A 17,358-nucleotide genomic window follows, 5' to 3' on the forward strand; every position below is an offset into this window, starting at 1 on the left:
ATGCCACCCCCAGCTTCTTCAGTGGGTTTCTCCAATCTACTGAATCCGGAAGCAGTCGACCACCAGTCGCAACCTCAATCTCCAATCCACGGCGACTCTGATTCTACCATGGCTTCTTCAGTCAGCCTCTTGCCGCCTCTCATGAAGGGTGCGCGCCCCGCCAACGAGGAGGTCCGCCAGGATCTGCCTCGCCCGTACAAGTGTCCCCTTTGCGATCGGGCCTTCCACCGTTTGGAGCACCAGACTCGGCACATTCGCACGCACACTGGTGAGAAGCCTCACGCCTGCCAGTTCCCCGGCTGCACAAAGCGATTCAGCCGTTCCGACGAATTGACTCGTCATTCACGTATTCACAACAACCCCAACTCGCGCCGGAGTAACAAGGCCCAGCACTTGGCTGCGGCTTCAGCTGCTGCTGCTGGTCAGGATGTGAGCATGGGTAACGCGGCCAACATGATGCCCCCTCCCAGCAAGCCCATTACTCGTTCCGCGCCGGTCTCGCAGGTCGGGTCCCCGGATGTCTCTCCGCCTCACTCCTTCTCCAACTATGCCAATCACATGCGCTCCAACCTGGGTCCTTACTCGCGCACCTCCGACCGTGCTTCGTCAGGGATGGACATCAACTTGCTCGCGACGGCCGCTTCGCAGGTCGAGCGTGACGATCACATGGGATACCACGGATCCAGACACCCCATCTTTGGCTCGCGTCAGCACAGCAGTCGTGGTCTTCCTTCGCTTTCCGCCTACGCTATTTCCCAGAACATGACCCGCTCGCACTCTAACGAGGACGACGATGCCTACGGCCAACATCGTGTCAAGCGCTCTCGTCCTAACTCGCCCAACTCTACTGCTCCTTCCTCTCCTACTTTCTCACACGATTCGCTCTCTCCCACTCCCGACCACACTCCTCTGGCTACCCCCGCACACTCGCCTCGCCTGCGTCCCTTGGGAGCCAACGAGCTGCACCTTCCTTCCATTCGCCACCTTTCTCTCCAGCACACTCCCGCCCTGGCCCCAATGGAGCCCCAACCAGAGGGCCCGAATTACTACAGCCCCGGCCAAGGCCATATGGGCCCAAGTATCACCGACATCATGTCCAAACCTGACGGCACACAGCGCAAGCTACCTGTACCCCAGGTACCGAAAGTTGCTGTCCAGGACATGCTCAACCCCGCAACCGGATTCTCCTCGATGAGCTCATCCACCAACAATTCCGTTGCCGGCGGTGACTTGGCAGACCGTTATTAAACGGCTGTCCCCCTTTAACGTCCTGCAATCTGTGTTATGCGCGCTACGAAACGAAATAGACTTGTGCATTTTTTTCATTTCCCCTGTTTTGCGGGCATCAATGGTGTCAGGTGGACGGTTTTTTCTTTTTATTCTTTGAGGCGTCGAACTAAATATAGATGGATGGGAATTCCCTGTGGTTGTTTTTTTTTTTCTTTCAGTCCAAAACTTCTTCGGTTACTTCTCCTCTCTGAGGCCTGTGGTCTCAATTCTACTTCTGACCACTGTTTTTAACTTTACTCCCTTAATTTGCTACCTGCTTGCAGGAAATCAAAAACATCGGATAACTTCTTATTGAAATGCCTAAACAGTAAATCTCTCGAGTAAACACTGCAGTATTTTGTTGACAAATTACAAGTCCTATGGAGTGAAACTTGGACTATGGAGTAGGTCGGTTGCGAAATTACCCCTCCCTGCACAACAAGGATTCATGCGCAACACACCCAATATCTTGCATACATATCACCTCGACTTGGCTACTTTATATACAAATTGACGATCATCCCGTTCTAAACATTAATTTTATACTAGGATTTCCAGACACACAAACGCTCCCAACATACTACTGCACAGCCCAAACGTTAGCCCCCGACGCCCCCGCTCCCCCTCCAATGCTTAGCGCGGAAAAAAAAAAAAAAAAGAATGAAAAAAGTCCCGCGTTTCAAATGCGAAAGTTCATGCTTGATTTCTTTCTTGTATCTATTTTACAACTGAGTACCTACTCAGGTATTTGGTGAAATCTTAATATCATGCATCCTCGGCTATATCGCATTTAGATCCCGTTATCGATCCCGCGAGTGCGATAGTATACTTGGTGTGTTTGAAGTAGGTACATCAACATCCCACCAAGGTTCTCCACTATCAAGTGTACCTGTACCTGTGCGTACATATGAGGTACGATCCGAGGTCCAAGCTAAGCAGATGATGAAGCTAGGTCGTTTCCAAGTCTGGGCCTGACTCGACTGTAAGTACGATGATCACTCAACGTTACTGGCTGTATCAAGTCCGGCCACTAGGAAACTTTCTGCAGAAGTTTCCTGTCGGGCTACGCCGGCACTTACATTAGACTTGAACTGTCGTGCATGGCTGACAGTTCCTTTAGTGTTCTGCTCCTTACCTACTGGGGCAAAAGATCGTTGCCCACCCTCAACACGCCGTAGTATCTTGTCTGCTAGACTGTAAGTATATCACCCTCTTCTTTCATCTTTCGCTTTGTCGTGGCCGGGTAAGATATCCGTTCCAGCTTGTCTTGTCTCGTGCGAGATGATGCGATAAGAGGCAAAGGCCGGCTCTGACGCCATCCCAGTAACGTAACTCCGTGGCCCCGTGAACTCCCCGCGCCCTGAGCAGTGCGGAGCAGGTCGGAGCGTGCGTCTGCTCTGCGTGTGAGCACGACCCAGACCCAGACTCGACCCAGCGTCGCAGTTGCACTTGCAGCCTGGAATAGCTTGGTTTGCCGCTCGTCTGTTTGGGGGCTTCTCTTTCTTCTTTTTGTTGGAACCGAGCTGAAAGGAATCTCGTGCGTCTGCACCTCATCACATCGCATCGCATCGCATCTCGGGGTCCTACCTATCACGGATTATTTCCCCCTCTTATTCATGTCCCCGTCATCACAGATGAGAGATCACATTTCATCAAATACGGACCCCATCCCATCTACCCGCTCCCGCAAAAAGCAAGCTGAGGTGACGATCGTCGGTGGCATGCGCTCATCTTCGCCCGCCCCGCCGGGCCTGTCGAGCGGGTCGTCTTCTTCTTCGATTTCGTCCGTGGAGACTTCTTCTCCCACTGGACTTGGGCCAGGAATCGGTCTTGGATTTGGAGGCTCTTTGTTTGGGGATGGAAATGATGGTAACGTTTTAGCCCCCGTAATCACGGCTATGAACTCTTCGACTTCGGGGAGTAGAACTGGGAATGGACAAAATAGCTCCATACAGCACTCGTCGCGTGCTTCGTCTTTGTCGTGGGGTACTGCTGCACCGTCTGCTGCTTCGGTCGCTTCGGTTGGTATCGCGGATCATCATGCTGCGCCGCGGACACCTGGAGAGAGTGTTTACACGTGTCTATTCCATATGCTGGATTGTCATGATTCATTCGATGATGTTGTGGAGTGGAAAACGCATGTCTTGAGTCACTTTCGCACGCATCCGACGCCACGTACGGCGCGGTGTCCACTCTGTTCTGATGAGTTTGTTGATGAGGGCGATGACGAGTCACTGCTTCTTTCTCCTCTTTCAATATCCGAGCCGAACGATGAGAAAACTCTTAGTCGAGATAACGAGGGCTCGATCAACTCAGCGTCTGTCCTCTCTCAAGATAAGGATGATGATAATCAAAGCCAAGCCCAATTCTCGGATTCTGCCTGGAATCGCATGCTCAATCACGTCGCTGAAACCCATTACCAGCATGGTCAGACGTTAGCGGGAAGTCGACAGGACTTCGAGCTCATGCGGCACCTCTATAACCGGCGCATCATTTCTGATGCCCAGTTCAAGGCTATGCAGCTCGCGCCTGCACCGTCGAGTCCGGCATATCATCGTTCGCAGGATGGTGTGCGAGCTAGTATTGGGTCATCGGATGAGCCGTACTATGCGCCTTATAGTCGGAGGAGGGAAGAGAGGATGAGGGGGAGCCACCAGGGGGGTCAGTGTTGTTTGAATTTTTTTTTGGGGTTTTTTAAAAGAACCCTCTTATTGGGGATGTCAAGTTTGAGGTTAGGATTTCAACCACCTAGACCTTGAGGGGGTTTTGTCTAGTTTGTTTTTGATTGTGCTTGTTGCGAATATTCCCCCCGTTGCTTTGTTTCATGTTATACAGCTTGTATGTATGTTGTGCAGTTCCCTATGCACCACTGTGTGATAGTTCTGTTGTTGACTAGATCAGCTATTTTTCAATATTGATAATAATAGCTTCTTTTGCGTGTTGCTGGTAGGAGTGCTGCTTGAGGCTGGATCGTGGTAGAGATCGAGATTGTGGCATTGGTAGATATCCAATGCTTTGACGAGGATATAAGCCCAATTGTGAGCACGTTCGATTAAAGAAGAGAGTAGCAGCTCGATTGCTCATGCATACAGAATGCCTTAGGACAAGCAGAAGGAGGGGCGGATCAGGCGAAAAGAAGGTGAGCGGGATCTTATAGATCAGATCGAGGCCAAGCAAACAAGACAAACATTCCCTTGCCCGCATTGGACCTGGAGAACTTCATGGCCGCGACTTGAAGCTGTCTTCCCAATTCTACAGATCCAGCCCTCCATAGAATGAGAGTGTCTTCCTCAAAATCCCAAAACTAAATTTTGAACCCGCATCTTCTCCGGGCTCGAACTACTTCGACCTGCGGCCTCCGATCTCCCACTTTCTCACCCCCACTACCTCATCCAGCCCACGACATGGAGCGCTTATCGCTGAACGAGAGCCCTGCCAATGCGCAGCGGAATCCCCAGCAGCAGCCACAGCAACAGCAATTCCAACAACAGAACTCGCTTGGTCCTGCCGGTCAAATGCCTACTTCGGGCCCGCCGCAACTTCCGCCACAGATGTTCACTACTGCCGCACAGCTGCTGGACTTGACAGATAGTAGGTTGGCCAGACTAGAAGGGTACTAGGTCAATATAACTGCATTTACTGATTCGGATGTCTTCTTCTGTTGAACAGAGAAGCTAGTCCTCGTCCTGCGCGATGGGAGAAAACTAGTCGGTGTGTTGCGAAGCTGGGATCAGTTCGGTATGGACATCTGCGCGCAATCTTGAAGAATCATGGCTCATCCTTTGTCACTTTCCACTCCTTTAGCGAACCTTGTTCTCCAAGATACTGTCGAACGAATCTACGCCGGAAAACTCTACGCTGATGTTCCACGCGGGATCTTCCTTGTGCGTGGTGAGAACGTGTTGCTATTGGGTGAAGTGGTATGTACCGTTGCTTCGATCCGATATATTTTACGTCGGTGGCTAACGCAGCATTTATTTTCGTCTACAGGACCTTGACCGCGAAGACGAGATTCCTTCCACCGTAACAAAAGCTCCTTTCGAGGAGGTATTCGAACTCAAGAAGCAGGAAGATAACAAGCGCAAGAGCGGTGACAAGAAGCGACACACTGAACTTTCGGCTCTGGGATTCGAGCCTGAGCACAGCGGCGAGATCTTGTTCTAGATTATTCTCTCCGCCTCTATTGCTGCGATCTTGCGGTTGGGCACCTTTCCAGCTCTTTTCCTCGGCACCATTGGGTGGGCCGCACCCCGAATAGTACCCATTCTCACAAAATTGGGTATCAAGGGACTTCCTGTTGTTGGGAATGTACAATAGCAGGTGGTGCAGGCGGGAACTTGACGTGACAGATTTTCCCAACCGCAGAGTTTTACTTATATCATTTCGGGCCGAAAGGAAGGCGTGGACATGGCCTTATACCCGGGATTTGAATCTCATGATACTCTACGGACAATCGACACTGGTCTAATACTCATTTGAAGCATCGTTGTCATTGCTTCGCAAATACGGAACAGTGGATGGTACGATTGCCATTATCACCCAATTCGGGTCCATATATCTTTACGCTTGTGCTTGATAGTTAAAAATGAATTGACGGGATTTAACGACTAAACAGTATTGTAAAAAAAAAAAGAAAAGACTTGCTACATGTAAAATTATCCTTATATTGAGGTTTTCTTCGTATCTGGTCCATAGATGCTTATCGATAAAGATGCCAAGACTCGCCGTACCTTTTTTTTCACGATTTTCTCCATCACCGCCAGAACTGTCTTCCCCCGCACAGCTTTTCCCTTGTCCTTTTTCGTTCAAAGTCACCATGGCGACTCTGGCGGAGAAGCTTGAGAAGATCAAGTCTCCCAAGCTGCAGAACCAGCACCACGTAAGATCCCCCGAGCTTTTCCGCATCCGTTCAAAACTGACCTGTCTTAGACCGCTGTGGTGCTTTCTGCAGTGGAGGATACTCTTCGCGATCAAAAGGCCGATTTCTCTCCTACCGCTTATTTCGCTGCCCTCCTTGCCCTTCTTTCTCAGTCGCTGTCGGCTGAGCAAGGTATCGTCAACAAGGATTTGGCAACTTCAGTCGTCTACCTGCTCGATATCACCACCGAATATGTCCCTGCTCCCATCCTCCGCTCAAAATTCTCTCAGATCCTCACCAGCCTCGCCCCTGCATTGTCACTTCCCGAGGTCGAAGCACCACTCCTGCGACCCTCAATTGGAAGTCTTGAGTCGCTGCTGATCGCCCAGGATGCGGCTGCATGGAACCTTCCGCATACCGCAATCGGCCCGCGCCGTGCCACGGCCGGTCTGTTGAGTCTGTCGGTTGACCATCGCCCCAAGGTGCGCAAGCGCGCTCAAGAGGCTCTGATTAAGGTGCTCAAGAACCCCCCTCCCAGCCCGTCTCTGGACCACCCGGCTGCCGATATGTGCGCCGAGTCTGCTATGAAGACTCTTAGCGACGGTATCGCAGCTGCGACAAAGCAAAAGAAGAACCGCAACGATGCGCAGTCCCGGGAGAACCACGAGCCTTTGATTATTCACTCTTTGCAGTTGGTCAAGACCATTGCTTCGGCATCCGGTGGCTGGCCCAGCAAGAAGATTGAGGCGCTCTGTGAGCTGCTGATGAACGCTTCGCGCTCCATGAACGAGTACATTACGATGGGCGCGTTCGAGGTTTTCGAAGTTATTTTCGAGGGCATGGCGGATGAATTTTCTTCTTCCAAGCTCCCCCGTCTGTTGGACGCTATTACCGAACTCAAACCCGCACAGAACGACTCTCAGCTCCTCCCGCCCTGGATTGCTGTCCTGTCCCGTGGTTACGACGTTTCTGCTCAGATTACCCCCGAAGATACATTTGCGAAGCTCCCAGAACTGTTCCAGTTGATCGCTGGTTTCTTGGCCTCGCCCTCCCACAACATTCGCGTCTCGGCATCTGAGTGTCTAATTTCGTTCCTGCACAACTGCATTCCCAACAGTGTCATTATTGAGGCTTCGATTTACGATGAGAAGACTCTTGAGAAGTTGGCCCGTGCGGCCTCTGAATTGCTGTCTGTCAAATACCAGGCTGCATGGATGGAGGTTTTCAACGTCTGCTCCGCCCTGTTCGACTGCTACAAATGGCGATCCAGCCCCTTCCTGGTTGATATTGTTTCTACCATTGGCGAGCTGCGCAGCAATGAGACATTCCACGGCAAGAAGGAGGCAGATGCTGTCCTCGGAAGTGCTATCGAGGCCATGGGCCCTGCTGCCGTCCTTGAGATCCTGCCATTGAACATCATTGAACAGAAGAACGGCCAACCTGGTCGCGTTTGGATGTTGCCCATTCTCCGTGATAGTGTGACAAACACCAACCTGGCACATTTCCGTTCCGAGTTTGGTCCTCTCAGTGAGGCCCTCTACCAGAAGATGGTTGACTTCCAATCCCTGGAGAAGCCTGTCGAGGCCAAGATTTTCGAGACCCTCGTCCAGCAGACTTGGGGCATTCTCCCGGGATACTGTGAGCTCCCGCTTGATGTGGTTGAGTCCTTTGACCAGAGCTTCGCCGAGCTGCTGTCCAATGTCCTTTACAAGCAGACCGACCTGCGTGTCGAGATTTGCCGCGCCCTGCAGAACCTGATTGAGTCCAATCAGGCCATTCTGTCCATCGAGGCTGAGGAGGAGGATCTGATCCTGCAGCGCCGTATCACCAAGGCTGCTGCTGCCAAGAACATCGCCCACTTGGCTGGCTTCGCTAGCAACTTGCTCGCTGTGCTGTTCAACGTTTACAGCCAGACCCTTCCCCACCACCGTGGATTCATTCTGCAGTGTATCAATGCCTACTTGAGCATTACTCCTGAGACTGTAAGTCTAGGTTTCCCCACATATAATTTTCATTCGACATGATGCTAACTTCAACAGGAACTTAACGAGACATTCACTCGGGTGACCACAATGCTCGAGGAGTCATTGGCTACGGAGCAGAACAACCCTGTCAAGCAGGATCCTTCTAACAAGATGCCCCCGACCTCGCACACTTTGATCGATCTGGTCATCGCCATGTCCATCTACCTGCCCCGTTCCAGCTTCTCCGGTCTCTTTGCTATGGCCGCAGCCATCCTGAATGGAAATTCTCCCAACCCCGATCAGCAGCTTATCAAGAAGGCCTACAAGCTGATTCCCCGACTTGGCTCGACCGAATCTGGCAGCGCTGCCTTGCAGGAGCGTAGTGCCGAGCTGCAGGCCCTGATGCTCGCCACAATTGACAAGACCCCGGCCTCTGGTCGCCGAGACCGCATGCTCGCCATTCACGAGCTGGTCACTCACCTCCCCACCTCCGAGCTTCACTTCATCCCGGCTATCCTGTCCGAGGTTGTTCTTGGATGCAAGGAGAGCAACGAGAAGGCCCGCACAGCTGCCTTTGACCTGCTGATTCACCTTGCCCGCCGCACCAGCGACGACGAGCGCAACCCTGCTGGCACTGTGATCCGCAACTCTTTGGTCTCCCACATGCCCGACGATGCCCCCGATGCTCCCGCCAACATTGAGGAGTTCTTCACTATGGTCTCTGCTGGTCTGGCCGGTTCCTCCCCTCACATGGTCGCCGCTTCGGTCACAGCTCTGTCTCGCCTGTTTTTCGAGTTCCAGACTAAGCTCCGCGCTGAAGTCCTCACTGACCTTGTCGCAACTGTCGAGCTCTTCCTCACCAGCAACAACCGTGAGATTGTTCGTTCCGTCCTCGGCTTCGTCAAGGTTGCCGTTGTCGTTCTCCCCGACGAGACCCTGCGTCCTCGTCTGTCCACCCTGGTCCCTAACCTTATGGCCTGGAACAAGGAGCACAAGGGTCGTCTTCGCAGCAAGGTCAAGGGAATTATCGACCGCCTGGTCCGTCGCTTCGGTGCCCCACTGATGGAGAACCTGGTCGGCGAAGAAGACCGCAAGCTGGTCGTGAACATCCGCAAGCAGCGTGAGCGTAACAAGCGCAAGAAGAAGGAAGGCGCCGAGGCCGGCTCCGACGATGAAGACGAAGACAAGCCTGCCCAACAAACCGGCAACGCCTTCGACAAGGCCGTTTACGGCTCTGACTCCGATGACTCGGATGACGGCTCCGACGGCTCCGACGTTGAAGTCGACGAAAACACCCGTATCAAGGGCAAGAAGGATCGATCCCGCCAGAGCAATCAGTACATCCGCGAGACATCTCCTGAAGATAACCCGCTTGATTTGCTCGCTCCTGATGCTCTCGCCAATATCTCCACCACAAAGCCTAGTCTCCGTTTCCTGAACACCGGTCCCGGCTCTAAGCGTAAGCACGCTGCCAAGTTCGATGCTGACGGAAAACTGCTTCTGGGCGATGACGACGCAAATGATGATGTCGATATGGCTGGTGATGCCCCTGCTGGTGGTGTCAATGCCTACCTGGCAGCTGTGAGCGGTCCGGACGCTGTCCGCCGCGGCCAGAAGGGTAAGGTCAAGATGGGACAGGCTAAGCGCCGTGGAGGCGACGCCATGGACCTCGACGAGGAGGACGAGGCCGCTTTGAATGAGGATATGCGTAATAAGGGCCCGAACACCGGTCGTCGTGGTCTTGGTGTACCCAAGTCTCATGGTGCCCCAGGCGGAGGCCGTATCGAGAAGCGGTCTTCCTGGGGTGGCCGTGGCGGCGGTGATCGCGGTCGCGGCGGCTTCGGTGGTCGCGGCGGTGGTGATCGCGGTGGTCGCGGCGGCTTTGGTGGGCGCGGCGGTGGTGATCGTGGTGGTCGCGGCGGCTTTGGTGGTCGCGGTGGCGGTGATCGCGGTCGTGGAGGCTTCGGTGGCCGTGGAGGCTTCAGCCGTGGCGGTGATCGCGGTCGTGGTGGCTTCGGTGGCCGTGGAGGTGGTGATCGTGGTGGCCGTGGAAGACGGTAAACGCGAGTCCCTTCCTGCCATGCCATATTTTCAATGTTTAAGGGTGTTGTTTGAAGACGTTCCTTTTAAATACCCCTCGATGGCGATTCCGATTCCGTTAATAGGGGTTTGACTCGGTTTCACTGGTCTTCATGGTTCTGGACTTGTCTTTTGGTTTTGTTATGATTCTGTTACGAGCAAAAAGTTTGTTAGGGCATTGCACATAGAAATGGAATGTTATACTTTATCGTTATTCACATATTACTTGGTTAAAACTCGGACCTTTCTACAGTTATAAGGTCATCCTCAGAAAAAGTCTAGATATCTTCGATTAGTAGGATCTAGAATGCAGTATAGACCGTGTTCGGGTCTCAGGACTCCAAAGGAACTGGAGATGGGCTGTTTGAAGCCAGTCAGAAATATTGCCCCAAATTTGTCCAGAATTCCCCAGATTCTCAAGGTTTCGATCAGCTCAAGGTCAGAGATTCAAGACCTGGCTGCCTCGTTTCTTCTTCTTCCTCTGGAAATGGGCCGTTCAATGTTTTCTAATCCTACATGAAGCCTATGCTGGTAGTTGTCAAACCCCTTCCAGACATAAACAAATAAGCTCCCATTTCCCATTCAACAACGATAGCTGTCTCATGCACTTTCGTCTTCTTGGGGATCCCACATATCCAGTAAAGAAAAGCTGCACCGAAGATATACAAAACAATGTAAATCCACATAATCCCAAAATCCATCCATACAACATCGGAATTTGTTGAAGTACCTGCCAGGAACTTATTCGTCTCAGAAATACGACAAAATGAGCAAGTTGTAGTAGCAGAAGGATTCTCCACATAACCCCCAGTAAGACGAATGAAGTCAGCCAGATACTCCCCACAAGTCATATTCGGGCGTAGCTCAATATGAAGGAATTCCTGTTCCAGGCATATAACACGACCACCTCCAACCGATGCAGATAACAAACTTGATATCAGAAAATGGAAGGGAGAGATGTGGTACATGAAGATCCAGAAATGCGGGAAAGCCCCCAGCCCAGCAAGTACACCGCAGAAGGAGATTGTCAGTGAGAAACGGAGGTTGACGATGTTGCCCGCCGTTTCAGGTTTCTCTATTGTTGCAATGGCGAGATGTGTGAATGTACTTGAGAAAAGTACAAATGTGAGGATGAAGAACCAGATGAGAACGCCTTTCCCGTGCACGGTATTTGTAGCCTCTGCATTTCGGTATAAGCCGATTGAATTGTACCATGTCACATAGAGTAGGACTAAGCAGAAGAAGGACCAGGGGATCTCGACGCGCATGTTGGCTAGCATGAATATTATTTACGAGTAAGTCCTTGCTGGTCGCTCGCGAGGCTCGTAGAGCGCTCTTTGGGTAAGTAATTGTGGCATGATCTGTTGTGAAAGAGATTGAAGGTTGTCGCAAGCCTAAAAAGGCAAACATTTGGTTATGCAACCCTTGCTGGGTGTTTGGCGCTTTAAAAAAGGAGAACCCGTTGAGAAGAACCTAAAACAGATCAAATAAGTATTTCCCGGGGGTGAACTAGAGCATCGATGTTGTGAAGAATTTGAACGTGTTGGCGTCTATTTCCGATATAGTATGCAGCCAAATCAACCAAGCCAAGCATAACATCCCCCACGGTACTCTGAGAGCTCAGTGCAGTGACGAAGCCAGAAACATTCAGGTTTTCCAATGCCACTCCAGTGTTCGCATCATGTAGAGACTGTCGTCACGAGTCAACTCGAGGCTCTCAGAGCTCTGATCCATTTTTCGGGTCGAACGAAATCGAAATTCGGGTTCAGCTCTGGGTCCTCTGTGTTGAAAGGACTGGAAGTGTTTTCTGTGTGGTGGAATTGTTGACTAATTCATCTGGACAGCTATTTGATACCCGTGGAGTGGTCGCCATTGAGATCATGTGTTTCTTAATCTCCAGATTGAATGGAGTCATGGAGCTCTGGAGTAGAGCTCTCGAGGTTCCCCAAGTGAAAGTCAAAGGCAGACATCGTGTTGGACATCATTGTTTATCCACGCACATGCACTGCCAGAGAGTTACCAGGTCGCAGTGTGTTCCTCAAGGAAGATAAAAGAGGAATTGTGGAAGACCATGTTTTGGGAATGAGGTCTCGTGACCTAGGGCCTAGGGGACTTGGCCTCATTGCCACTGTACATGTACAATTACAAGGTTGTGATTGTATGTGTACGACCTCATTTGGCTCCCGGGTCGATTCCTGCGCGCCCCGTTTCTTTTTTTATTTTTATTTTTTTTTCAGCGTACATGATGTTCATGTTGGAAAACGTGATCTAGGACGAACATCAGATGCAAGGACTGTTCCCCCAGAGTCACCTTATCTCACCTTCTGACCCTACTTTGCAGTTCAATATATATATTCAAATCTCTATCCTGTATGCTTGATATACCATTAATCATTTAAGCTTGGAAGACTAGGATAAGATGCAGGGATAGTTGATCTATAAATCCATCGGCAGCTAAGTGGATGCCTCCGTCCTATTTCGTGATAGTGGATCCATGATGCAGAATGACTAACTCTATTATACATGTATGCCATGTGCCATATAGTGCTTAGATTGGAACTAATGCTCAAGGTACCCAGAACCCACTATCATCTGCTACTGCATACTTTAAAAACACCATATTACGTCATCTACAATACTGATTAAGTATGGGTATAAGGTATTCGATAAACAATCGGGTATCAAATTCACGCTCCTGAACGCAAACATACATACATCTTCCCATATCAATCAAAACGAAAACTCCTCATACAAGTACACCTGGTGCAGGATGAATGAGCTGGCGAGCTGCGTCAAGGATCATATCGAATCAAAGGGGTTCAGTAAATAAATCATGGGGTCATGCAGCCACTCCAAACGCCAATCCCGTCCAGTTCCAATGGAAATATAAGCCCTCCAAACTCCGTCAAAAAAATGTGTATAGTTCATAGCCCCTCCCATGGGAGATCAATAGATATAAGCAGATGAAGGGGTCGGGTCGGTTCGGTAAGGGTCATTCCGCGTATTTCTCTGTCGTAGCAGGGCACTCGACCAGAGTAGATTTTGTTTTTGTCTTTTTGTTTTCTTACAAGGGTCCAAGTTCGGACCCTTCAACAAAGTTTCATGGATCTTCTCGTTGTGGGGAATATGTGGGTCGACTCCGACTCATCATGGAGAAGGCCGGGATTTACCCAACCATGTCCGCCACCACTTGCAAACTCCCAGAACGGCGGCACGACCATCGTCTTTCCGCTCTGTGCCATCTGGGTTCCCCATGACCATAGCAAAGACCCAAAATGCAGCGGCTGTCCAGGCAAAAAGGAGGATGGCAATGCTGAAGAAGGGGGAGAGGGTCAAGACGACTATTGACATACCGACGGAATATAAGATGCTGGAATCAACGACCGGAACAGGTTCCTCGCTGTCTGGGTCGGAGTGGATCCATTGTGTGGAGGAAGAGCGGTTAGAGGTAGGTGGTGGCATGCAGACAAGTCGTTCATGGATGTGGAGGACTGGGGAAAGGAGGTCGCATAGTTGGGTTCGGAAGGAAGTCTTGCGAAGATATGGGGATATAGAACAGAGACGGAGAGGCGAGATGAGTATGGCGAAGATGATTGCGAAGAAGGTGTATATGCAGGCAGCGAAGGAGAAGAGTGGAACCGGAACAGATAGCCGGAACTATATGGGTCGTTAGCACGAGGGATCGATATTGTCTTCCCAGCAGTATCGACTCACCAGCATCAGTAGCGCATCCTGACCACCATCACTAGATGTAGCATCAAGAACTCCTCCTCGCTTCGAGACACGAGTCTGCTCTCCCGACATCAATGAAGGCTGCCAACTTCCCCGGGAACGTCCTTCCTTGGAGCCGTGGGCCACTGTAACCGGCTGGACAACCTCGTCCCCTATACGAGAGGCACGCCGTGACGCTTCCGGAGAGTGAGCGTGTGATCCCCGCGGGCCAGAAGTGCGGGGGCTCACGTCGTGGGCCATCCACTGAGAGGAGCGTAGCGGACTTGAATATGAAGGTTCAGGGTGTTCCGGCGGGATCAAGGGAGAGCGTATAGCGACGACGGGGTCCCGTGCCTGGTGATAGGCAGGACTATATGACATCTCCGGCGGCGACATGATTGAGTCGGAAAGTCAAGACGAGAGAGCCGAGAGTCGTACAGGCGCAATGCGGATAAAGGTGTATAAGGCTCACGGCATGGTCTCCCCAAGGGCGTCATCCACTCACGCGTGCGGATAGGTGACCAGTATCCCATTCGGTGAGAGGGCAAGGGCGGAAAGGGAGACTTATAGGACGGAGGAGCAGCGGAGGGACCAGGGAGGGCCATGGCAGCGGAGGAAACTGGTACTGTTTGCAGTCGCGCTTCGCCAAGGCGCCCAGATGCCGAGCCCTTGGCATTTGGGAAAAAGGGTTGAGGCTGCATCATTATTGATTATGTTGCTTTCCTGCGTGTTTTCTCCTTTTTCGTTCCATTCTGGAGTTCGACTTGGATTGCCATTTCCTAAATTCTCTATCTTTCATCTATGAAGAGCTTATTGCATAGTCGTAATATTATCCTCGTAGGTTGGACAAGCTCCGTGCCACGGTGTTGCAATGGGGATATTTTACCAATCGCCAAGATGCCAAGGCGCACTTCGGATGACCAGCTCATATGGTCCAGTGTGATTGGTTGAATGGTGTGTGATCCGCATCTGCGGCGACTTGGCATTTATTGGTAATGCAATACAAGTAGTCTGCACAACTGTAAATTACCGCACTATTTAATCACTATTGAGACCGTAGTGAAGTGGTATCCCCTTAGTATCCACCAGAAATCTTCATCAATATCATGATACATACTGTTCTTCAGGGTTAATTAAAGTATTAGAGTATTGTACTAATCCAATTGACTTGCCCTTCACCTGTATCGCTTACAAAATTACACTCTCTCGGACCTTGTGGCTTTCACACGGAAACAACACTGGGTTCTGCCCAGCATGCCCAGACGCCGAGAGATTGGCAACCTTGTGACTTTTGGAGAAACTGAAATTTTCTTTCGCTGGGCACATTGGCATTCTTATGGTGTTCAAGTTGCAATATTTATTATGTAACCCCTTCCCCATCGTGGTAAGCTTGAGGGAGATCTGAAACCCTGCAGGACTTGCCGCAAATCCTGCATAGGAGAAGTAAACACAAGCAGCATCAATAGTGATTCTAGTGAATGGCAGTCGCAGAGCCTTATCTAAGCACTGTAGCAAGATCCTTCCGGTCCCAAGTCGATCAGGGTCACTTTACAGTCTTGGCTTCCCCTCCCTAGGCCGAGCCCCTCAACTCCATAATCTCTTTCCCTGGTTCCTTGTGCCCCCAAACACCACTGTTGTCTTGGTATTGACCCTGAATTCCTCGGCGTCGCCCACAGGGTAAGAAAGACAGTTCAAAGACAAGAAGATACAGACCGCTGGGCGGTCTTGGCTGGTCTTTTATGATACGAGGCTTGCGCGTCCTCCGTTAATGGAGTAATAACGGGAGGGTTGTCACCTCGGGCCTATGAACCCCGCGGCAAGCCACCCATCTCGGTTATGACAACCCAGACGCCTTCGGTCTAGGTATCCCTATTTGCGCTTTGTGCTCGGATTTATCATGTGGCGGATTCGGGGGGCTTCCACATCGCATGGTCGATCAGTTGCAAGCACGCCATGGGGAAGATCGGTCATATTTAATGTGCGTCTCTGCAGATCAGTAGAAATGCTCCAAGGTTCAATGTAGATTCCTGGGTTTACTGTAGGTATACTGTATTCCCCTCGTGGAGATCCCGACCGCTATGTTGGCCATAAATGGCAGCCAATCACCGCATCAATAAATCAGTGATAATCACAAGAGAGAGTTCAGGTAAGATGAACACTAGTGGGCTGACATAGTAACCCCAATGGAACGTCAAGTCTCCCGTGGGTGCGTGCTAAGGCGGGTATGGAGTAAATATGAACCCCTTGAAACCACATCATCGGGAATGCCGCATGAAACGAACCAATAGGGCTGGACTAACTCAGCACCCTTCTTTATCAAGTGGATCCAGCATCCTAAAGATACGGTCAAGATCAATTTAAATTCAAATGCATTGCATTGCAATCAATATGAGCTCTCTATCTGTAGATCAGGTTTGCCGGCATGCTCGGAGCCCTACAGGAGATCCCTTGCGGCATGCTCTGCCGAGAAGATCATGGCCCCCTGCTTCCTGTCAGAGTCAGACATGCAGTACGGAGTTGATAGAGATAATTTAAGTAAACATTGGGGGCCGGGCGGTAGATAAAGTCTGTAGCCTGTCGTCCCCCGGGGCTGACGGTCGCATCCTTGAAAAAGCAATCGGAACTCACTGAGCCGCGGGAAGATGCATGATTTGTCTTGGGGGCTGAAGGATCGGAGCGAAGCGAAAAATGAAGACGAGTTTATTCGAGATCAAGTGGTCATTGGCCCGTGCGGGGTTGTTTTGCATTGGATTTGGTTAAAGTTCACCTGCATTTGTCATATCTGGTGGCTGGAGTTGATAACTTCGATCTGGCTGAAAGATGGTTTGATGGGAGACAATGAGGCGTCGGACTTGATTATATATCAATCGATTGGATGTACATATCTCAATCAGAGACGGATCCGATTTGACAGCGGTCCCAGCCGCACCTGAACAAGGCCCGGAAGATATGCAATTCGGAGCCTAGAAACTTCAAAAGAAATATGTCCTTTGCATATAGTTTTCTTTTCTTTTTTGACTAGCACCCGGATGCTCGTCTCAGATGCCGGCAGATCACGCCCCATTTCCGGTCGCGTGGACGTTTGTCATAGACGCCTTGGTGGAGCCAGGAATGAGGCAACAGATCAGCCATAGCCCAGGTATGTCAAGTTGACATGACAGAATGCTAATCAGATAAACACTGTTGTTGCAGTAGGTTTCAGGTGCTGATCGATGTTGACAGCATTGGAATGAAAACACAATACCCCAGATTATATGCTGCACATGGTTTTGTAAAGCCTCAAGAACCCGTTGCCAGGGCATATATATCTCCCCTCATAGCAATCACAACAAACCCCAGTAGGTCTCCTCGTTTGTGGCTGCAGCCTACTGCAGCCACCGGGGAATCGATGAGACTAGATCGATTAACAACGCAACCAGCCCATAGTTGTGCCTTATCTACAGAGAGTACAGTATGCAGTCCCCGTGTCGAGTCTAG

General features: G+C 50.9%; 7 protein-coding genes across 7 annotated transcripts; 4 read left to right on the forward strand and 3 right to left on the reverse strand.

Moving 5' to 3' along the window:
• N7503_010158 (C2H2-type zinc finger protein) lies at positions 1–1,248 on the forward strand (the record flags this gene model as incomplete). Its single annotated transcript, XM_057069704.1, has 1 exon — positions 1–1,248. The coding sequence occupies one exon, from the start codon at positions 1–3 to the stop codon at positions 1,246–1,248; it is 1,248 nt and encodes a 415-aa protein (XP_056916315.1).
• A 1,016-nt stretch (positions 1,249–2,264) lies between these two features.
• Positions 2,265–2,833, reverse strand: N7503_010159 (uncharacterized protein; the record flags this gene model as incomplete). The annotated part of the gene is made up of 2 exons (XM_057069705.1): positions 2,265–2,455; positions 2,479–2,833. The coding sequence occupies 2 exons, from the start codon at positions 2,831–2,833 to the stop codon at positions 2,265–2,267; spliced, it is 546 nt and encodes a 181-aa protein (XP_056916316.1).
• Positions 2,834–2,903: 70 nt separating this feature from the next.
• N7503_010160 (uncharacterized protein) lies at positions 2,904–3,912 on the forward strand (the record flags this gene model as incomplete). The annotated part of the gene is made up of 2 exons (XM_057069706.1): positions 2,904–3,837; positions 3,890–3,912. The coding sequence occupies 2 exons, from the start codon at positions 2,904–2,906 to the stop codon at positions 3,910–3,912; spliced, it is 957 nt and encodes a 318-aa protein (XP_056916317.1).
• Positions 3,913–4,673: 761 nt separating this feature from the next.
• N7503_010161 (U6 snRNA-associated Sm-like protein LSm1) lies at positions 4,674–5,433 on the forward strand (the record flags this gene model as incomplete). The annotated part of the gene is made up of 4 exons (XM_057069707.1): positions 4,674–4,860; positions 4,939–5,007; positions 5,074–5,189; positions 5,260–5,433. The coding sequence occupies 4 exons, from the start codon at positions 4,674–4,676 to the stop codon at positions 5,431–5,433; spliced, it is 546 nt and encodes a 181-aa protein (XP_056916318.1).
• Positions 5,434–6,085: 652 nt separating this feature from the next.
• Positions 6,086–10,152, forward strand: N7503_010162 (mRNA-binding protein RRP12; the record flags this gene model as incomplete). Its single annotated transcript, XM_057069708.1, has 3 exons — positions 6,086–6,148; positions 6,199–8,109; positions 8,167–10,152. The coding sequence occupies 3 exons, from the start codon at positions 6,086–6,088 to the stop codon at positions 10,150–10,152; spliced, it is 3,960 nt and encodes a 1,319-aa protein (XP_056916319.1).
• Positions 10,153–10,682: 530 nt separating this feature from the next.
• Positions 10,683–11,438, reverse strand: N7503_010163 (uncharacterized protein; the record flags this gene model as incomplete). Its single annotated transcript, XM_057069709.1, has 1 exon — positions 10,683–11,438. The coding sequence occupies one exon, from the start codon at positions 11,436–11,438 to the stop codon at positions 10,683–10,685; it is 756 nt and encodes a 251-aa protein (XP_056916320.1).
• A 1,879-nt stretch (positions 11,439–13,317) lies between these two features.
• N7503_010164 (uncharacterized protein) lies at positions 13,318–14,277 on the reverse strand (the record flags this gene model as incomplete). Its single annotated transcript, XM_057069710.1, has 2 exons — positions 13,318–13,827; positions 13,885–14,277. The coding sequence occupies 2 exons, from the start codon at positions 14,275–14,277 to the stop codon at positions 13,318–13,320; spliced, it is 903 nt and encodes a 300-aa protein (XP_056916321.1).
• Positions 14,278–17,358: the final 3,081 nt, after the last annotated feature.

This window comes from Penicillium pulvis (assembly GCF_028828015.1).
Source record: "Penicillium pulvis strain IBT 33274 chromosome Unknown scaffold_8_segment0_segment0, whole genome shotgun sequence".
NCBI classification, from domain to species: Eukaryota; Fungi; Ascomycota; class Eurotiomycetes; order Eurotiales; family Aspergillaceae; genus Penicillium; species Penicillium pulvis.